At 44.0% G+C, this 21848-nt stretch overlaps 1 protein-coding gene across 16 annotated transcripts in view; it reads left to right on the top strand.

Moving 5' to 3' along the window:
* Positions 1-21848, top strand: part of CELF4 (CUGBP Elav-like family member 4) — a 688948-nt gene that overhangs the window by 612553 nt on the left and 54547 nt on the right. For 15 of the 16 annotated variants that reach the window (XR_004420789.1, XR_004420790.1, XM_033086042.1 and 12 more), the window contains exons 7-8: positions 6850-6997; positions 11697-11846. Coding sequence is in view for 14 of the 16 variants with exons in the window: in XM_033086042.1 (XP_032941933.1) it covers positions 6850-6997; positions 11697-11846 (298 nt within the window). In the remaining 2 variants the exon portion in view is untranslated. The remainder of the gene's footprint in view (positions 1-6849; positions 6998-11696; positions 11847-21848) is intronic. The other variant, XM_033086031.1, reaches the window with a different exon arrangement.

A 21848-nucleotide genomic window follows, 5' to 3' on the forward strand; every position in this document is an offset into this window, starting at 1 on the left:
TGATGCCACTGCCACCAGCAGCTCTTGTGACATTGGTTGAATTGTTTGACCCCCTGATCTTGTTTCCTCGTGAACAAATAAACCTGATGATCAGATTTATTTATTTTCTCTTCTCCCTCAGGGACATGGGTCTCTCTTGTACTGTCTCTCCATGAGCTTTCTCAGAGTGGTATGGCAGTAACATAGAGTAAGAATTGCCTCAGAGCTTAATAGTAAGGCCAGCACAAGCATGAGACGTCAGGCTCTCTCATTTGTACTCGTAGCCTGTTCCCAGCTATCCCGCAGCAGCCCAAGCCTGACTGATGTCTCTATATAAGAATTCCCAAGCAATCCCCTGACAGTGGTTTTTTCAATAGTTTCTAATGGTCTGTCCCCATGGAGGTGGTTGCTCAGGTCCCCATTGCTGCAGTTTCTTGATGAATTTCCCCCAGAGAAGCATCTTGCACATCACTGTGCCTGGATTAATTCCCAAAAAGGTCTTGATGCACCAAGGTGGTCAGTGCAGCAGAAACCCCCATGGTGTGGCTGTTTGATGGATTGGTGGGCAGCCATGGGTTTGCCAACCCTCCAGCTGAGGAGAGGCAGCAAGGGTCTCAGTCTATTAAAGTTTGACAGATAAATTTTGCGTTGCCATCAGGACAGATTTTGGCCCCAGCTCCTCTCCAGGTTACCTCCCTTCCAGCCCAGCAAATGCCACAGCTCTCCCTGCGGCAGCACATTGCCAACCCCCTCAGCCTCAACTTTAAAACTTTAACCTTGGTAGCAGCCACGGTCTCATATCAACCAAACAACCAGTCCTGGGGCTCAGCAGCCATCTGGCCTCAGAAATGGAGGCAAAAAACTGAGGGAGCAAAGGGAGTTCTCCACTGTGTGTGGTCTTCCATCCCCTCCTCATGCCTCACCTTTAAGCAGAGGAGACAAAGCTTGGCACTGACTCTGTGCTGTTTCAGTGACACAGAAAGTCACATCAGACCTACCTCACCTCTTTGGTATGCAGCTCAAGGCAAGTCAGATTTCATAGCTTCCTAAAGCTCCCAGAGCCCCTACTCTAATTTATTTCAGGGTGGGTTTTTTGATTGTTTTAGGTTTTTTCTCTTCAGCAATATCTTCCCATACTCATTTAACTTCCCCTTTTATGGAGCAATTATTTATTTTATTTCACAAGCGTACAGAACACCAGCCCTTTTCGTTGTCAGGTTACTGTGGATCTACATCAGCTGGGTACTGACAGCTGTTTCTGCAGTCTGAGGCCAGCTTGAGGTACAGATCTGGACTCAGCCTGGAGAGAAGGAGAGTGATGCTACCTGGCACCACCTTTGATTTGCTGCCAGGCTAGGAAGAACCTGCAGGCACACTCTCCACTTCACAGAGCACAGCACACCTACTTAGGATGGCCAAGTCCAAAATCACAAGCAGTGACAATCAAAACAGTCTGTGAATGGTGGTAGTATAGTCCTGGCATAAATAAACTACAGTTCCTGCAGGTCTTTCTGTGAATAAAAGGGGCGAGGAGTGTTTAGTGCCTGTCTGATGTCAGTGGTGCCTCACCATGCAGAAAGGAAACATGCACAGATCAAAAAAGGGTGAGGGAGATGGGAAAATGCAGAAGAGCACAGCAAGAACAAAGGAAGGAGCCTTGGAAAGTGACAGATACAGTATAAATTATTTAATTTTTAAATTATTTAAGATAAGATCAAAGTCATAAATCAAGTTTGCATAAAAAATGGGGTGGGACTGCTAGCCACAGTCTTCTGGCCAAACTCCAGCCATGGGACTGATTGCATCCTGCAGCAGGGGATAGGCATGGAGTTAGTGTGTAAAAACAGACAGGCTGGGACAGAGACAACACAGGCAATGCTAACATTTGTTCTCTGGCCTGGAACAAGTCCTTTCTCAGTAAATCCCAGCTCTCCTCACTCTGAAAAAGTGCAAATGGCTGCTGTTCCTGAATTGCAGACAATAACTGCAAGAAAAATTTGGAATGTGCAGCACAGCAGAGCTCTCAGACATCACCTTAGGTGGTCTCCTTGGGAAGTTAGGGCAGCAGTGACTACCATGCTGACCATAAAACCCTGGGTGCCCCATTCTGCCTCCCTGTCCAGCTCCCATGGAGATGAAAAGATATTCCTGCTAAATGATCTGAGGTAGTGCTGTTGGGAAGAACTGCTTTTTCCAATATTTCTTCAATTTGTACTGTGAAATTATTTTGGAGAGATACTTAAAAAAAAAAATCCTACAATCAGCTAGTCCTATGAAATCAGGGAAAAAATACTGACTATAGGTTCCCTTCCGGATATAATAGTTATTACATTTAAATTACCAAAATGGGAAAGTATTTTTTGGTAAATGCTACCTGTTATGCAAATTATTTGCACTGATCCATTCCAGAAGAGGAAGCTATTTTGAGGCCATAATACTTTGTAGCAGGGATAAAACCATATTTCTAATCACCAGCTCCCTGGTATTCAGAAATAATGAATACTAGGATTTGGGCTCTACATACAAAGGTTTTTTTAGGTCTTTTGGGAGGTTTTCCACAGTTCTCCGGAAGTTAGGAACCCAAGCTAGAGCCAGATTTTGGAAGGACACTAAAACACATGAATCCAGGTGTTGTTTATTTGTTTAGGGTTTTTTTTTAATATACTAATTATATTTACATTTTATTTTCAAAGCAGAAGTTTCTATTTCCAAGAAAACATAAGAAATATGAAGGACAATTCTGATTTTTCTACCAATTATTTTCTGTTTGTTTCAAGGCTTGGAAAGTATTTTTAGTTTTAACTCCCAATGGTCAGTTATGAATTTGTCAATTACATGATTTTGCCAAATATGAATCGCATTACTGCTTGATTGATTACTTTACTTACCTTTTTCTATCACAGGGATTCCATGAGGATTCATTAGCTGAGTCTTTGTATAGATCATTAGAGGTGCTGTTATTACTTTTATTATTATTATTGCTGAATGAAGAACATGAAAAGTCAAACAAAACATTCTGTGGTTCAGAGACAAAGATAGAAAATAGCACTGGAAAAAAAGGGGAAGGTCATCACATTGTTCAGAGTAAAACTGAAGGGCAATGATCACGGTATTTCAGAAAGAGCTCATCAGAAGTAATTCTCCTTTCTCCTCTTCCCCTCCTTCAGTTTCACACACATTCCTTTTGGGGGATGGGGAAGGCAGGCTGTGCATGCTTTTCCTATTTCTAGCAGGATTTTTTTGCTCTGAGAAAGCTCCTTCATCCTCCAAGCAATTGTTCTTCCCGTAAGAAAAGGACAGTATTTCCTGCTGTTGAGTACCATTGCAACTTAAAGTAGGAAAAAGATGTGAGAGACAAATCCTTAAACGTGCTCTCTATTGATCAACCAACAGTGCCACCCCTTCCCATGCTTTGGATTGCTTTTCCAGTGCCTCTGCACCTCTTCCAAGCATTGGGATGGTGACTGCAGGCTCTTATCTCTTGGGGTGCTGTCCAAGGGCAGGAACCAGTCTGGTAGCATCTCCTGATCTTCTCAGAAGATAAATAATTGAGCAATAGAAAAGATAGCAGGAAGGAAGGAATGAGTCTCTAAAATGGATGGGTAAAAGCTCTAAATGCTGAGGCAAAGGTCATGCGAAGGAAGTAAGAGAAGCAAAAGGAAGTACGTCCTTTCAGCTAAGGGAGGGAAAAGCTCCTCTCTGTCCCCTTGGATCAGCCTGAGATAATAAGGCTGCTGCCTTCCTGATTAGTGCTCCATAGCCCCAGCCCAGGCAGGGAAAATTTGCATTTCAAATGGCATATTTTAAAGTACACAATACCCAGGGGCCCTGCTGCTATTGATTTGCCTCTGGTGGGGTCACTGCCTCACTTTCTACAGCTTTATTAACTGGGACCATACACTGGGTCTCTTTCAAAGTGAAAGGAGAGTGGATGGGACATTTGTCTTCAGGGGGAGCTGGGGAAGGAGTGGGGTGACTTTCACTGGGAATGCCTTGGAGGTTTTAGAAGGAAGACTGGTGACCCTTACAGGACTTGTTCTCCTTCTGTAAATTTCCCCAGAGCCACCCTGGGGGGAAGGAGGTAGGTCTTACACTGTCAGCTTCTTTCAAGGTGACAGTCCCTGTCCTCCCACCCTCGTGGTGCCATTGCACTCAGCCAAGCTCTGACCATGAGCCATGGGCTGGGTAGGAACCCCCTCTTCTTCCCCCTTAGCCTTTGCCCCTGAGCACCTCCAAGAAGAGTGACATGGCATGCCATGAATGGCATCTGTGACCTCAGAAAGTCAAGGAACCAAGTTTGTCAAGGTTGAAACATCCAGACATTCCTGGGTCTTGGCTGGGGCCACCTCTCCAGCCAAGGAGGCAAAGCCACCAGCTGGGGTACACAGCTGTGTCCAGGTGGGGAATGCTCTACTCCTTTCAGCTCCAGGCAATCCCACTTTTACCCTATGGACTAGGTCTGAAGGCTGCAGAGAGGTTTGTGTGCTCTGAGTCTTGATGTGAAGGCTCATTTCAACATGCCAGAGGGGTTCCCAGGTCTCTAGGACATCTCAGAAAGTACATCCACAGAGCACTGAGTATAATGGATATTGTGTGACTGTTCTCTGCAGGAGCACCTCTGTTTTACAGCAGAAGCACCTGATCTAGTTTCCCATATTATAGGTTAGGACCTTATTTTTACCACATCAAGGGGTGAAAAGTGGTAAGAAGGTGCTAGAGGCTATAAAACTATGTATTAAAAACCTGTATATATGAAAACCTCTATACAAATACATGAAAAATATATTTTAAAAACCAGAAAAATCTTTAGGTATTGCCCAGGTAAAAATACCCAGAACAGAAAATGAGATGTGAGTCAGCACACCTAGTGCTGGAGTCAATCCAGTGTTCAAGATGGATGGATTCCCCTTCCTCCTTCACTTCCTTGGCATACCTTCTAATATTGCCTGCTCAGAGTTTATTCCTCTGCAGAATAAATTCAAATGATGCCCAGGAATAAACGCACTCCTTAAAGGAGAATCAGCATAGTGTATAGTACAAAAGATTGTCTAATCACTCCATCAGTAATTGCAAAGAGCAAAATATCACTAATTAAAATGTAAAAGTACCTTTTGCAGGGTAAAATAGAAAAGGGTAATTAACCACCAAATGGAAAGTCACTACTTTGCTACCAATCTGCATTAGGCTTCAAAAAATAATATTACTCAAATCCAGTACAGCACATTTCACCTGTAGATCTTTCAATGTGTGGAATCAAGTATCCTGTGTTACATTTTATTGCTGGAGAAATCAAGGCAAGTTTACATAACCTCTGCATAGCTGTTCAGCAGTTTGTTGTCAGAGCACCCCTTACTTTGGACTGTTTATGGATGATGACAGGGAAAGTTTCAGCATTTGAATGAGTGCAGTGATTTCAAGGGCTTGTTTCAGTGTATATGTGTAAGAACAGCTAATTTAGCTGATAGTTCAATATTAAAGCAGACAGAAGGGAACAGTCTGTTCCTTGCCATGGCTTCTGAGGTCTGTTTAATTCTGAGAAGCATGTCCCATGTGCTTAAAGAACAGCATCAGAGGGTGATTTCCTGATGGGAGAGAGAGAGAAATCAGAGAGAGCAGTGAAACAGAGTTACTCCAATTTTGGAGACAGCAAAGACATGACTCACTTCTAAAATCATCACAGAAAAGCATTTCTCTTTTCCACTATTATCATCAAGTCACAGATTACCAGAGGCTGGGGAGTGTACAGAATGAGGTTTCCCAAACTTCCTGCATGTCTTCTTTCTACCACACATTCTCTAAGCACCCAGCACTTGTCACTACTGAGAGTTGGACACTCAGACATACCCACCCTGTCCAGCTCTTTGCACAGCACCAGGCAAGGAGACAAGAAGCAGCTTCACCCAAACTTGTCTTATCCTTCACACCAGTTTAAAACACACACTTTACAATCTCTCTGCAGCCATACTGTACACATGAACTGCGCCAGCTGTGTGCTAGGTTCTGAGTGTAACATAATGATAACAAAGTCTTGTTTTAATGAAAGAAGTATTTCCAGGTTTCACAAACACTCACCAGCCTTCTGCTCCAAAATTTTTAGGCCCTGCTGCCTGAAAATGCAGCCTGGGATCCTTATTTCTGCCTTTTGTAGGTGCCCTGGAAGAAACAGCATTTTGACCACTTTCTAGAAAATAATTCATTGGGAAGTCAGCCCAGATCAAAACCACAGGGAAGGGGTTTCTCATTAGACAATATTAACCTTACTGAAACAGGGGAGCTCTCTTCTCTTGTACAGCACTTCTGGGGATCTCTGATAGTGTTGGAAAGAGGTGCTATGATGTGGTTAGAAGTTTTAGTAGTGGTTTTGCTCAGTAGCCAGCTGAAGCCTCCTAGCAGCACCAAAAAAGGTGATTTTTGTCACTGACAGATGGAAAAATCAAGTTTTCCCTAGAGAACTAGTCAAAATTTCTGCTTTGGAGAATGAATCTCATTTTTCTACATGCACTAGTCTCTCATCAGTAACCTCCAAGCTTTTCCAGAATTTTGAATGTAAGCCACGACACCACTCTGCTCAGGCATATCGTGTTTTGTCTGTACAAAGATTTTCCTTTCTGACCAGAGAAGTACCAAGGAGCTGGTGGGTCACAGGAGACCTCCACACTAGGACCACAAAGACCCCAAACTGCAGACACCCTTTGCTTCCAGCCCCTGCAGCGAGAATGACCAAGCCTGGGGGGTACCAGAGGGGTGGTGTGCTGACACCCCAAATCCCTGGGGTGCACCCCAAATCACCGGGTGCCCTCCTGGCGCCGGCGCCACAGGCTGCCCCGGCCGTGACCGCGTGATATTTTTTCCCTGCTCTCTTTGTTCCAGCTGATGCAGCAGCAAGCGGCGATCATGGCCTCGGTGGCGCAGGGCGGATACCTGAACCCCATGGCAGCCTTTGCCGCGGCCCAGATGCAGCAGATGGCGGCTCTGAACATGAACGGCCTGGCAGCCGCCCCCATGACTCCAACCTCAGGTAAGGGCACAGCGGGCTGAGAGGGCAGGGAAATCGGGGCACGTCCCACGGCACGCCTGGCAGCCTTTGTTAGCGCTTAGCCAGGCGGGGATCAGGCTCTCCTCCCAGCTGACAAGGGAAAGGGCCAAAGGAAAGTGGAGCCAGAGGAGGCTTGGATTGGGTATGAGAAAAAGATTCTTCCCCAAAAGTGTTGTAAAACTTTGTAACAGTGAAGTAGTGTCCATTCCTGGAGTTATTTAAAAGGCATGTGGATGTGGAACTTACGGACATGGCTGAATGGCAAACTTGGCACTGCTGGGTTAATGGTTGGACCTGATGATCTTAGAGGTCTTTTACAACCTTAATTATTCTGTGCTTCTATGGCATTTCTCAGTCTAATCCATATACAACTTCTCTTTATCTCTGAGAATCCTCCAGACATCACAAAACATCCCACAGTGACCTACACTGGTTTATTGGTGCATATATGTGTCCAAGGGGTCAGTGCTGGTGCTATCACAGCCAGGCTGTCCAAAGACTAGCAAAATAGGGTTGTGGCGAGATGCAATGTAATTAACAAGATGAATTTTGTCTTTGGGACACGTAAGCCATTCCCCCTGTTGTGAAACAGGACAAAAGATACTCCAGGAAGACATCTGGTGCTACCTGGAATGAGGGTGTTTAGTGAGGGTGTTTCTGGCTGCAGGAACAGAGACAGGTAGCCAGACAAGGGCTCCCAGGATCTGGTTAGGCTGTAAAAAGCCCATTCTAGGAGCTGCAGTATATGGTTCAGGAGGCAGAAAAATAAACTGAGATGGGAACAGGACTGTCTTTCTTGGGGTTTGAAAAACAAGACTACCATTTGGGCAGGATCATCAGCTCTGGTGTCCTGGACCGACATGTGCCCTAACAGCAGGGAAAGAGGGAAGCAGGAAAAGTGGGCCCAAACCTAGAAAGAAGTGAGGCTTTGGGAAGTTTTGCAATACACTAGAGTCTGGTAGGGAGGCAGAGGACTCAAAGGTACATCTTGAAACAACTATTTGTACTAGAATATCACAAAGGACTGGGGAGGGAAGGGAGAGTAAGAAAGACAGATCTAATTCCACAAGACTTTGTGGAGACCCAAGGAAAAGCACTTGACTCAAAAATCTTATACTGCACATTTCAAAATATGTGTTTACACAATGATAAATGTATAAACAGAAAGTCGATGGAGCTACTGCAAATCCAAACAAAAAAGTGGCTTAATTATATGTGCACCCTTTAAACCCGCTGCTGGCAAGATTATCATATTTGCATTAGCTAGATTTGTTTTGTGTTGGTGGGAGCAGAGAGAACATCAAACAAAGACTGCCTGGAATTCAAATATTGTCAGGGTCTGGAAAGCTGACAGTGGTTTGTGATGGACCCACCACAAAAGAGCACAAGCTCTTTTGAATATACATAAGTACATTCTTGAAAAGAGTGCATTCTGTGTCATGGGCATGAAAATACCTGTACAACAGCCAAATTCTGTGCCTACCAGGATCTCCAGCACATGAAAAGTATCCCAGCTCTTTTTTGGTGTAATCATTTCCTCTTCTGCTATGACCAGTGCGTTTCAGAGTCATAGGGTCATGCAATTTAGGTTGTAAAGGACCTTTAAGATCATCAAGGCAAACCATTAACCCAGCACTGCCAAGCCCACCACTAAACCATATCCTTCAACACCACATCCATGTGTCTTTAAAATACATTCAGGGATGGCAGCTCCACCATTTCCCCAGGCAGCCTATTCCAGTGTTTGACAGGATGAGGGGACTGTTAAACTCTCACTGTCAGAATACAGGAGAGGAAACTCATGTTTTTTGCATGCTTTCTGGATCACCCATGACTGGTCATTATTGAAAATAAGATGCTGGTTTAGATGATCCCTTGATGTCTTTCACGGCGGCCGATTTTGCACTCTCCTAATGACATATTTTCAATCACAGAGCCTATTCACTTTGGCATTATTGCAGATTTACCTTGAATGAGTGGCTTCCTTCATGAAAAACCTCTGTGGTGGGTTGTGGAAATGTCCGCTGACAATTATTCCTTAGGAGAAATGTTTAGACTTTGAAATTACTCCTTGTATTACTACAACACTCACAAAGCATGTGATAAGATGCACAGAAAATGTTTCACATAATGTCTGAGCAAGCAAGCCTACAACACTAGCAGCGATTTCTGAGTAGCCAGGAGATATCTGAAGCCTAACATTAATTCTCCTGCTGGCTTTTGTTAGCATTCAGAAAGCCAAATGGAAAATGATCATTCTGCTTCATAGCAGGATTTCTAGTCATTGAAGTATATCTTTGTTCTGCCTTGGAAGGAAAATGAAATATTTCAAAGTTCTCTGGAAAAAAAAAAAAAACAGGCACTAGAGAAAGTGTTTGGAACATTGAAAAAAAAAATATAGAAAGGAAGTGTTTTGATCTTCCTGAAGCGAAAGAAAAATTGTGCTAGGAAAAAGGGTTCTGGTAACCCAGAAGTCCTAGAGGCTTTGGAGGTATTGGCTCAGCACAGTGCCTCTGTGCTGGTATCTTCAGGGCCCCTGATACAGCTGGTTTCCTCTGCACCCCACTTCTAGGAGAGTGGATTCCTGGGAATATGACCATAAGTTCATTCATTCCCATGGGACCCCAGGACTCAGAGTTCTGGATCCAGGCAAATTTAACAGATGAGAGACAGTATCCATCTCACCTGGCTTTAACCACACACAAGTTAGACATCTCATTTGAACTGCAGTCATTGGAGTGCAATAAGCACTCCCTATGGGTAATTCATATCAAGAAAATGTCAATGCTATTTGCTGTCATTTCAACAGTCTTCCAACAAGAGTCAGGTTTATTTCATACAATAGTCCATAATTGTGAGGCAATTAGACATTTCTGAGAGTTTGGTTCAGGTTTTACATTTCTGCCATCACTGCTAAAATCTGGGTGAAAAGCGGGTCTGCTACTCTGTTACCTGCAGAGAGGGGCTAGAAATGAAATTTTATTTAGGCTTCCTTCCTTCCTTCTTCCTCCTCTCTTCCCTTCTTCTTCCTCTCCTCCCTCCCTCCCTCTCTCCCTCCTTCCCTCCTCTCTCCCTCCTTCCCTCCTCTCTCTTGTTATAAATCTGCACCTGATGTGGCTACAGCACGAGATCTCAAACAAGGGATGAAATCCTCAACTGGCATGCACCACCACCATTTGTTTTCCACGGTGGCATTATGCCAGTTCTTCTCCAGCTACAGATCTGACCTCTCCAGGGGGGTTCTTTATAAGAAGAAAATTGAAGAATTCCAATAAATATGCCTAAACTTCCTTAGACATGCACAAAATAGCAAGCACAAATCCCTTGCTGCAATTTTTGAAAAAAAATTATTTACATTTTCTATGCAAATAAAGGAGAGATCCAGAAAAGCAACTGAAATTTTAAGTAGCCTTTGTGATTTGGAAGCTGATGGCATATGCTAAGAGCATTGCCTTTGGACTTCAGTTGCCACTGCTGGCTCCCTGTACCTCCACAGAGGACATTTTTAAAGGCCAACACCATTTAAATAAGAAAAGGGGAAGCAGCAGCTTGTCTGCTCAGGGTATAAGAAATGAGCTGAAGTACTGCCTTCTTTTTTTTTTTTTTTTTGGCTACTCAAATCTGAACATATTAAAATATATCATGCATCCATAGCTGCTTTCTTAAAGCACCAACACAGATTTAAGCCGCTGTTAAAGGGTGTTTTTGGACTAATCCATCGTGGAATGCTGCAGTGGTGAAGAAAATATCTGCAATTGGTTTAAAAGAGGGGTTTACTGCAAAAATGGGACTTTCAATCAGTAGTATACCCTGACACAGAAAGATATTGTTGAGGATAAGATAGTTTAACTTCCCATGTACACCTAGCAAGAGAAAAATGTGATTTCAGGCTCATTGAAAACTCATTTTTGGTCCCTGAAATCATCCTGAACATGTTGCAAGAAGAACAGACTGTCCAGTCATTTTACACATACACAGGAGGAAGACAGTGAGGTAGCAGACGGATTTAATTCTCTCCCAAGAAATTTAAGAATTCTCTACCAGTGGGTGACAAGATCCCACTCAGAACATAAAGATGAATTTGTTCTTCTGAAATAGCATCATTGCAATCACCCTCAGGATGCATCTGAGAAGAAGGAAATAATAAGATTGCATGAAAGGAACAAATTTAGTCCAAATTTTTTCCCCCGTTCATTGGGAGATATCTATTAAAACAGTATGAAGTCAAGTTTGGGCCAAACAGTGACATTAAAAAATGTATCACTGGCTACCTTTAGGCTACAAATAAACTTGACAAGTCTTTAAGCATCCCTAGTGCTGGAAAAGTTCAGAATGAGTTTGCACTTGAAAGGTGTATTCATGAGAGAGTGCAGACAGAGCAGTCCTGGAAATCAGTACTCCCACAGAGATCCAAAGGGAATCTGATAGGAACTGTTGTAGAAAGCTGGGGCTGAGAGTTTTTGGAGATTTTTCAAGTTTTTCTTCAGGGCCTTCTGAAGAGGGGAGCAATTTCAAGCAGTCCATTTATTTGCTCAACAGCTTGGGAGCTTTTCCATTTCTCAGTGGTTTTTTGGGGTTTTTTTGCGGGTGGCGGTCACAGCTGTTGTGTCAGCAGATTTCTCCACGAAGTTGTCGTTTCCAGTACTCACCAGCTCTGCCCTTGTGTCCTCCTCATTTGCAGGTGGAAGCACGCCTCCTGGCATAACTGCACCAGCTGTGCCTAGCATCCCATCTCCAATTGGGGTGAATGGTTTCACTGGCCTCCCGCCGCAGGCTAATGGGCAGCCAGCCGCTGAAGCCGTGTTTGCTAATGGCATTCACCCTTATCCAGGTAAGCCACACCAACCCTGTGCCCACAGCCTGCTGCCTCAGCCCTAGGGATACTGCCCACAGCCCCAGGCTTTGCCCAACAAAAGGTTCAGAAGGGTTACAGCCCACACCACCAGGGCTCGTTGGTGTATTGTGTTTTATGCAGCTACAGTGTTAAACGGTTCAATCTGGATGATAAACATCAAGGGCATGTTGGAGGTGGAAAAACTGTGTGCTGAATATTTGGGTGCTCATCTGCTGGATAGCATGTCTGGTGAATACAGTCAGGACGACCAGCATGTTTTGCTTCAGCTGAAAATTGACCTGACTCCTGAGCAGTTCATGCTGGCAGATCCCCTCTCAGTACACCCAAGGGTCTTGCTTCTGGTTAGCCTTGAAGGAGCTGTGCTAAGCCTGTTTGCACCCAGCACTGGTATCTCCTGCTGGAATTCCCCTGCAGCCAGGTGGCTCTGGGAGGATGATCCAAAGGGTCCACATGTCCACTGACCCAAGCAGCTTCCTGTGTGCAGGGAGCAGGTGCTGATCTCCGAAATGCTCGCTGCACACAAATCCTGCTGCCTTACCAGGCTTGGAGAGGGAAGCTGCATTAATACAGGCTCTGAATGGGCTCAGGGTCACCCTTTGGTGGCACACTGCAGGAGAACTGCTGCTGGGATTCACACTGTGCCTAGCTTGAAGATGCCAGCACTAAAGAAGTGATTTTGCAAGCACTGGCAGTCAGAGATGAATGAGGGAGGTTAAAGGATACATACCTGCCCCTATACCTGTATTTACAAATATGTGTACAGTCTAAATCTGTAATTACCAAGAAATCAGGAGTTTACCATTCCTTAATGTGCACCTACATTTTTTCAAGATTTGAGATAGCTCTTTCCTCCAATACATTTCCTCTAGAAAGACATTTTTCACCATTCCCATACACATACTAATGGTAACAATCATAGCAATAAAAATCTAAGTAAATGTTAACTAATTGATCCTAATCACCAGCTGGCAAAGGAGAATTTTACCCTGGGGAACTGATAGATGATAGATTCATCTAGTCTGTTAGGAAATCAAATACTGAGTTCAAAGTTCCAGCCAAAAAGCCCCAAAAAACACCAAGGAAAAAATAATTCTTTCAATCTTAGCCAGTCATGAAAACTCAGAAGATTCATCATCATAGGGGACTTAATGAGCTACAAGGAAAAAAACCATGTAATAGGGAAATAATAAATTCTTACCTAGGTATTGACAAATAATTATCCTCCTCCCAACAAACACTTTGTGAACATGGAGTTTGAGTTCAACTCTACACAGAATTAAAACCAAGGGACTTACTGTACTCAAAATTAGGCATATATATGTGTGTGTTGTAGCAGCTTAAGGACTGGGGAGATTTTGGAGTCATCAGAAGACTGCAGAGAGCCTTTAGTATGCTTAGTGAGCTCAACCACAACTCTGAGAAAACATTCTGTCTTTAAGGTTATATAAACATGGCCATCTGTTCTTCTGTCCATTTATTTCAGTATCTACCTGTTTGCCAGTCAATCATTTCTCTGTTTATTCGTCCATTTCTGTGCATGTCTGTGCTTTTTTTTTTCTGGTTTATTTAGATCCTTTTAGCCAATTTCAATTATCCATTACTGTGGGTATCAGAGAAAAGATGTTCTTTCTAGGTGAATCTTCATGGCTTGAGCTTTTGTTACTATCCCCAACTATCCCTATAATTAGAGAATACCTCAGTTTGGCATTTCATTCATGGTAATATAAAGTCAATGGCCTTAATCTGATTCTCTCTGAGTTTTGGAGAGACTTGCTCAGGCAGCAATTTGCAGTAAGTCCCTGCACAAACACCAACAGTCTGACACACTGAAAGGTGACAGTCATCCTGCCCCTCTTCACTGCAGGCAGAGAGACTCCCTTCTGCCAGTAAAGCAGACATCCAAACAGTCTCAGCTGTGTAAAGTTTGGATTTATCTCGGGGTAACTTCAACAATGTATTTGTCTTTCTCATTGCTCAGCTTCCCCATAATGTGGTGACACCTTAAGTTATACCAGAGGTGTAAAGGGAACAGTGGCAGGTCAAACACCCACCTCTCATTATGTTTTGTCTGTCCCTGAAATGCTGAAAGCAAATCCACATAGCTCATATCAAGCATTTGCTCCATCTAATTGTGTTCCTTCTCATGAGCATTTATGCACTCTCCAAACCGCTCCTCCTTGCCACAGGCTTTATTCAGTCCTGGAGCTTAGCAGCATAAAAAATAAAAGGATTAGACATTTATACGGGTAATGAGAACATCCACAGCCATATTAGACTGGATAAAAATGTAGATAGGACACAAAACTTCGTGTTTTATGATATAAGCCAGCCACTAATTGCTTGGGGTTAGAAAGAAATTTTCATCACTGGGCAGCTTGTTCCATCATTATGGGATTTTTCTCACTCTCCTCTATTGCATCTCTTACTGCCCTGTGGTTCTGCATGGCTCTGTCTCTAAATGCAAGGGTAGAAATAAAATATTACAGCTGAGCAGGCAATTGCACTAACACTATAGAGGAGAGAAGATCATGACTGTCCCCATCCAAAGTCAGCATCTTCCAAACAACTTTGTTTTATGGTGTATCTCTCATTCTGAAAGTGGCTAAGACTGCTGCTGTATTATGTACATAATCATAGTCTTGCTATGATTATGACTTGCCATATATTGTTTAAATCCTGAATATTGCTTTCAGATACTCTTTCATACTCCACAAAAAAACCTCCAGTGTGGGTTCACACCATTACAGCCTGCAGCAGAATGTTCTTTGTTGCCTGAAAGTAGCAAAACAGGACAATGAACATCTCTAGAGGCATGACACCCATATCATTCAGACCCTAATAAATTCCATTAATCGTGCAGTTTGTCTCTGTATTCACCTTTCTGACCAGTCATATTATTTTTGATGCTGCATCCAAAGGATTCCAGAACACCAGTCTTTATAAAAACAAGTCCATATTACGTAATTATATTTAGCCTGTAATTTCACTCTTTTTTCTTCTGTCTTCCCCTGTGCTCATTTTTCAAGATTTCCTTTGACTGGAGAAGGGACGTACATGGTATCATTTCAGTCAGATTATCAAACCATCCATGGCTTTGTGGCAAAGGCCACAATACTTTGAACATCCCTACTCACCAGGGCTTTGATCACAGGCCCTGTCCCTGCAGGAATTAGCTTTCTCTGTTAATCTGGTCAGGCTATGGATCCGTGCAGTGGCACTAGAAAACCATTCCTTACAGTCATAACCTTTGCAAGCCAGGGTCTCACCTTCTCCAAGATCAGACAGCACATAATGCCTCAGTGCACTTTTTGCCACAGAGTGAATAACAAGGCAATAAGTATTCCCCCTTCCACTAGTCTGAGCCCCTTTGGAGATTTGACCTTTTTGTGTATTAATTCCTGCCCTTTAATCTTTCAGTTTGCAGAGCTATTGAACATGGCAATGTGTCACAACATATAGTGGGGACAAAGAGCATAATCTGTTGTGCCATGATCTTGTGAGACACTTTGCAGCAGCACAAGAGCGTTTGCCATTTCCACATTAGTCACAGTAGCAGGGATTGCACTCTTCTGCCAAAGCTTCTTAGCCACCCAGAGCCTCTCTTACAGCCATGTGTGATGTACAGTAACAGCAGATACCATCTGCACTGGCTTCTGCCATGTCTCATATCATCAGAATTCTGCTCTCTGCTAACAGGTCCCGCCCTGCTGAATTGCATTGTGAGGGCCTAGACAAAATTCTCACTCCAAAGATAAAACCTCTTTGGTAAGAGAGATGAGAAAACCATGAGACCAAAGGGTAGCAAGCAAGAGAAAGGACTGGCTGTCAAAGAATCAGTGAAATGAGAGACCTGAGACGAAGGAACAAAGCAGAGCTCCCACAAAAGTAAAGACTGCTCCGTAATCTTCTGCTCAGTGATGTGCCCAGAAAGAAGTGGAAATACACCACATAGTATCTTACATCCCCCTTACTCCTCCTGAGCCAAAGGATGTCCAGCTTGAGCAGAGACAGGGATGGCCCAGCAATGGCAGCTTTGTGGAGCCTCAGATGGGGAATGCTTTCGTGGGGGCTGAGTTCAGCTTTCTCACAAGGGGAAGCAGAGGGGCAGGCACTGATCTCTGCTCTGGTGACCAGTAACAGACCCTGAGGGAATGGCCTGGAGTTGTGTCAGAAGAGATTTAATTTGAATACCAGAAAAAGGTTCTTCACCCAGAGGGTGGCTGGGCACTGGAACAGGCTCCCTGAGAAAATAAACATAGCACCAAGCCTGACAAGTTCAAGAAGCATTTGGACAATGCTCTCAGGCACATGGTGTAACCCTTGGGGTTCCCCTGTGCAGGATTTTGATGATCCTTATGGATCCCTTCTTAATCAGGGTATTCCATGACTCTGATTAAGTGCATTTGGTCTGGATTTAGTTGCTGAGGAATAAAGCAAAGTCTCCTCAGTTCTCTGTAATCCATTAAAAGTGTGTCACCTAATTTACTATTTTCAGGCACACAGTGGTTCTGTTTCTGACTGCTCACCACTTCCAGGACTGGCTCTATCTTTCCACTCTGCAGACCCAGCACAAATTTCTCCACCACCACTCTGCTTTAGCACACTGTGGGTACCTCTGGGCTAGCAAGACAGCAATCTTCACTCAGGGCCCAGCCCTCTCTGGTGAGGACTAGCTGTTGGTACAAATGGACAGCCAAGCTTTTATGCCCACTTTTTTCCCAGTCACCACTGAGACAAGCAGTCAAGGTGTGCATCACAGGGCAAGTCCTGTTCTGTAGCAACTCATGTCTTTGTAACTGAACCAAGACCACCAATTCATTTCCCCTGGCTCAACAAAGAGCTATCAGGCAGTCACCAATCTCACCCACTGCCAGCAGAGACAGCATTCAGATTCCACCTGTAATTATTATCATTACCCAAGTTAATTTTGCAGGAGAGGAGTTGCTAGCATGCCACTATGACAGCCTTATCCATCAGGTTGTCAATTAGCAGTGCTGCTGATGGACAGGCTGCTGCTCCACAGTGAGTCCAGTGCCAGTCCTGACCACAGCAGGCACCAACCAGTGGCACTGGGCAAGAGCAGGGAGAGGAAAGGACTGGCTTCCCACACCCCAGTGCTTTCCCTGGCATTTCAGGTGTTAGACAAGGAGAGTTTAGAGAAGAGTGAACTGGGAGAACAGAAAAAGTGACCTGCCTGCACCTGTAGAAGTTCCAGGATGAAAACCACACCCCACAGCATTTAGTCCAGACATACACTATGGCCTAGAAACATGCCTGGCTCAGCTACCCTGTGGTTGAGTTTCTCACTGCACGATATCTCTGGCTCTGTGTTGTTTGTCCACCCTAAATTTCCAGGTGAGATCTTTCCTGATCATATTTTGTGTCAGCAGTTCCAAAACTGCAACAGTGAGCACCTGAGACAATATTATGACTAGGAAGCATTTGTTTGACCCATTTGTAACAATCTGCCATGTGCCATAAACCACGCTTTACTGGTAAAATAAACAATTGAAGGAATGCACTCATTAAAAATATAATAACAAGTTACCATCTTCAATTGTAGCCTAAGCCACTTTAATGATGCCATGTACTTCCAAAGACCATGCTGCAGCTGTAATGAATGAGGTTGTTTAAGGCAGCTGTGTGAGCCTTTCCAGAGCAAAAGTGTTTTCTCTTCTGATCTGGAAGAAGGTGTAACACAAATCAGACTCTGTGCTGATGTCTTCAGCAGCATCTGTGTGAGTTAAGACCTTGAGCTTTGTTTTTAAAGATGACTTAAACTAAGCTCCCCCAAAATATGGATCTAGAGTGCCTTAAGAGCCTTTAAAACCTGACCCTGACTTACGTGATTACGGCCTTCAGCAAAGAGAGGGAAGTCTGGTCCTGACTTTGCTGTTGAGTGTTTGTCACCTTGACTAGCCATGTCCACCTGTCTGCTTTTCTGAGTCATCTGTGTCTTTCTTGCTTTGTTACTCAGAAGCTCTTCATTGCCAGACATGTCTCCTATCATGTTTTCACTCAGCATCAGCTCAGAAGGAACCTGATCAGGAATGGGGTTTGGAGGTGGAGCTATTAACAAAACAATAAAGATAATCCTGGTTTCCATGACTGAACTATATGAATTTTATAGTAGGTCCGTATGTTGTCCCAGACAGGAACATACAATATCTGGGGATGCTACTAAAAGGGCTTTTTCCTGCTAGCAGGATGAAGCAGAGGGTACAAAACCCCTGAATTTCTTTGCTGTTTTGATGTGTAGGGGAAGAGACAAAGGGACAGCATGTCTTTAACTGAGTGGTGTCCACCCCTAAAAGGCAAAACGAGACTATAAAACACAGGATCAGCCTCTGTTTTCTGCCAGATCAGCACATTCTTTCTGTTATTGCAGTTATTGTTGTGTCTGAATACCTAATTAATTACAACAGTAAGCGCTGGCTTCTTTAATCACAGCATCAGCTGTCCTAATCAATCTTAATAATATGGAATCTGTACTATGGCACCCATGAATTTTAATCTACATAAATTTCTTAAGACCTCTCGCAAGCTTGTTGTACGAAATGATATAATTATGGATATAGATTAGGGCTGTAGAGAGTGATTTAAATTGGATTTAAGGAGAAGGTGAATAGAGCCCTCCCACTCAGTTATTTATTTATTTTAATCCTGGCCTTCACATAGATTTTTTTTCCCTATCGTTATGTTATAACCCCCCCACACTGACTGAACAGCACTGCCTTGATTGCCCTCCTCCCCCATCCACCTTACCAAGGGGACAGTGGCCAAGCTGCAGCTCCTGGGAGAGCTGTAGAACACCTCCAGGACATTGAGAGGAATGAATAGGTGGGGTAGAGCACAAATCTGAGGCTCCAGCTCATAACATGCTGTTTCAGACCTATATAGGAAGCACCTGGGCAAAATAGAGTGAAATAGATGGAGTTGAGATGTCAGTCACAAAACGTACAGATAATCAGAAGCAAAGAGTGGAGAGAATATCACAAAGGAGTAAGATCACTCCTACCACCAAAGCAAAAGCACAAGGCATCTTAGGGCCTGAAAGTGTGCCAGGCTCTGCTTTGGTCTGTCAGAAGCACTGGACTCCTCTGGTTTCAGAGAGCAGACTACTTTGGCTTTCTCTTACCTCAGCTGGGACAAGGAGGCTGTCCCATAGTCCACTGAGGGCATTTGAAGCCCTCTTTTGCTGTCTCAGGCTGTAACTATCATCTTTATTCCTCGCCAGCCCACTCACAGGATTCTATGCAGATCCTCCTGATTTACACCCCTGAATGCCAGAGCAGACTCCAGCCCTCTGTCCCCTACAACCATTTTCACTTGGGGCACCCATATAACAGCTTGTCTTGGACAGACACTGGAGTCAGGCTACTGACACCTCAGGAAGGATTTTTTATAGAATATCACTCAAACCAATTTTATTTATTTTTAACAACGTGCTTCATTCTGCCACCTCCATCCATTCATTCTCTGACAAAAGCTAAATGTCAGGCCCAACACTAACTGAAAGCCCCTTTAAAAAGCTGGATTTCAATCTAGAGATATATCAGGAGTAAGAAAGTTTCCTGGTGTTAATTTTAAAGCACTTGTATTTCATGCTGACTTGGGAAATCATCCTCAGTTTTTGGCATCAGGCAGAGGATTCAGAAAGTGACATTAACGGATCTACTTTCTTTGAAGGACTTGGGAGTTATTTCTTGACTCCTGCCTAATGAATAAGTGCTGCCTTCGTTAAATTTATATTTATGGCCATATAGTAGGTCATTGGCTTGTTTTATGTCTCCAGGTTTATGGAAGGTTATCTGCCATGGTCACCTTGTGGCATCTTGGCCAGGACTGTCTTGCAAAGAGACAATTGTATCTGAGCAGGATTTTTCCCGTGGAGATATGGAAATGATCAAATTAATATAGAGGAGATGTCCAGGGATAAGGCTCTTGCCCTGAGCTGCCAAATGAAGTTACTATTAGCATCTGTTTTCACAGTACACCTTTAGTTTGCCCTGGCAAGGCCAGATCCTCAGCTCCTGGAAAGCAGCAAGGCCACAGGGACTCAGTGGGGCTGACGTGATTGATAGTTGTCCTCTGGCCTCTCAGGAGCCTCTCTGCAATTTTCTCCCATCACGAGCTGATCCTCAGCATTTACATTACAACACCTTTAATCTGGGAAACGGCTGTATGTTGGACATGACACCTCTGTGGGTCTGGCCACAAGGAAATGTGTTTCAGATGCTCTCCCTAGGCACATTTGCAAAGAGTCAGCACCTCCAAGGTCTTTGGATGATTATACAACTTAGAGACATACTGGAGCTGGTCCAAAAGCTGCTGTAAGGTGCTCTATGATATCCATATCTCTAATCTATAGCTCTTACCAGCCCTTTTACACCTCAGGTGTATATCTTGTGTGCCACTGTGCACAGACAGCACACTGAGAAGCTGAAGTGTTTACCCAGTCCCATATGTTTGTGTTCAACTGATATTTTCAGTATCAAAGAAAACTGGTAAGCTGGATGGGCAGAAAGGGTGACTGAGGCAGGTTGACTCTCCCACTAATGATCTATGTGAAGGCCACCCTGTGAAGTTATGTGTATTTTATGGAGGAATAAAGCAACCCTACCCAATGGTCTCCTTGTGCTGAGATACAGAAAATACTCATAATTGCCAATCACTTTGAATTTTAGCAAGTGGTGGGCGACATCCACACCTAACCCCTGTGGTAGGCTGATTCTGAATTGTGAGCCTCTCATATACCTGAGCCCTTGATGAGCTCCTCATAGGTCATTAGTATGTAAGAGGGCTGTCACTTTACAGAACACAGCATGGCCACAACTTCCTCAAAGGTCTAATCTGTGTCTTGAGATTTCTGGACCAATAGCAGCTGTTGGCTTTATCCATGCCACATCTGGGAGCACAGGCAGTTACGCCCTTCTATGCTAGGTCTGGTTCATCTGGCAGGGTGAGCAGCAGCATGAAGATGTGCTCATGGCTGCCCAAGATGCCTTGGCTTCCTGCCAGGGTGTCCAGCCAGCCCTGGAGTCTGTGTCCCTGCATCTTCACAGGCCGTGTTGGCCAGCACAGACACATCCACTATGCTGAAGCCACATCTTCATCTGCTGAGTAAACACAGTCTTCAAGCTAAGGAGGCGAGTTCTTCAGTGAGCAGAGGTCACCACTTTTAAGAGGTGCCAAGTTAAATTCCTGCTGGTTGTGACTCACCACAGCTTTGGCTTTTCCCAGATGGCCAAGGCAGGGTAGGAGACTACAAGTAAAACAGAGCTCCAGGCCTGGAGTTGCTGCTTCCCCAGAGGTGCTTTCAACTCTCCTTTCAAGAGCATCTAGGGGTGGTTGGGTCAGTTAGGGCCCTGTGTGTTAGAACAGATACTTAGCATATTCTTTTCCCAAGAGGAAGCAATTTCCAGGTTGGAGCAAAGCTAACTGAAACCAAGGCAGAGCCTTCCCACTGGTTTGCATGTGCTGTGAGCCAAGAGGAAACCTCATGTATGACCTGGGTCACAAGGCAGCCTGATGAGAAACACTCAGATATTGCCCTTGGTGGCAAATCTTTAATGGGAAAATAATAAATGCTGAAGGCTTTACTGTGGAAGGCAGAAAGGCTGCATTTCATGGACTGGTATCCCAAACACTTTAAATAAATTATTTACCCAGTTTCAATACTTAATGTTAAGGGTGAAGGATACTCAGCAAATTTCCTAAGCGGAATATCTTAGTTCTGATAGTCAAAGTGCCAGCCATTGCTACTGATCAGCAGGTCAGGGGGAGAACAATCCTGTCCAAACCAGCCTCACCTGGGGAGGAATGAAATACTGTAACTGCATTTCCTCAGTGGCACAGACAATCTTTTCTTCTGTGCAATGAAAGAAGTATAGTTGTCTTTGGGGCAGAGATGGCAGATCCTCTCCTGCACTGCAGTCTGCAAAACCATAGTTACAAAGATTTGCTTCTCTCACCAAA

This window comes from Catharus ustulatus, chromosome Z, assembly GCF_009819885.2.
Source record: "Catharus ustulatus isolate bCatUst1 chromosome Z, bCatUst1.pri.v2, whole genome shotgun sequence".
Lineage (NCBI taxonomy): Eukaryota > Metazoa > Chordata > Aves > Passeriformes > Turdidae > Catharus > Catharus ustulatus.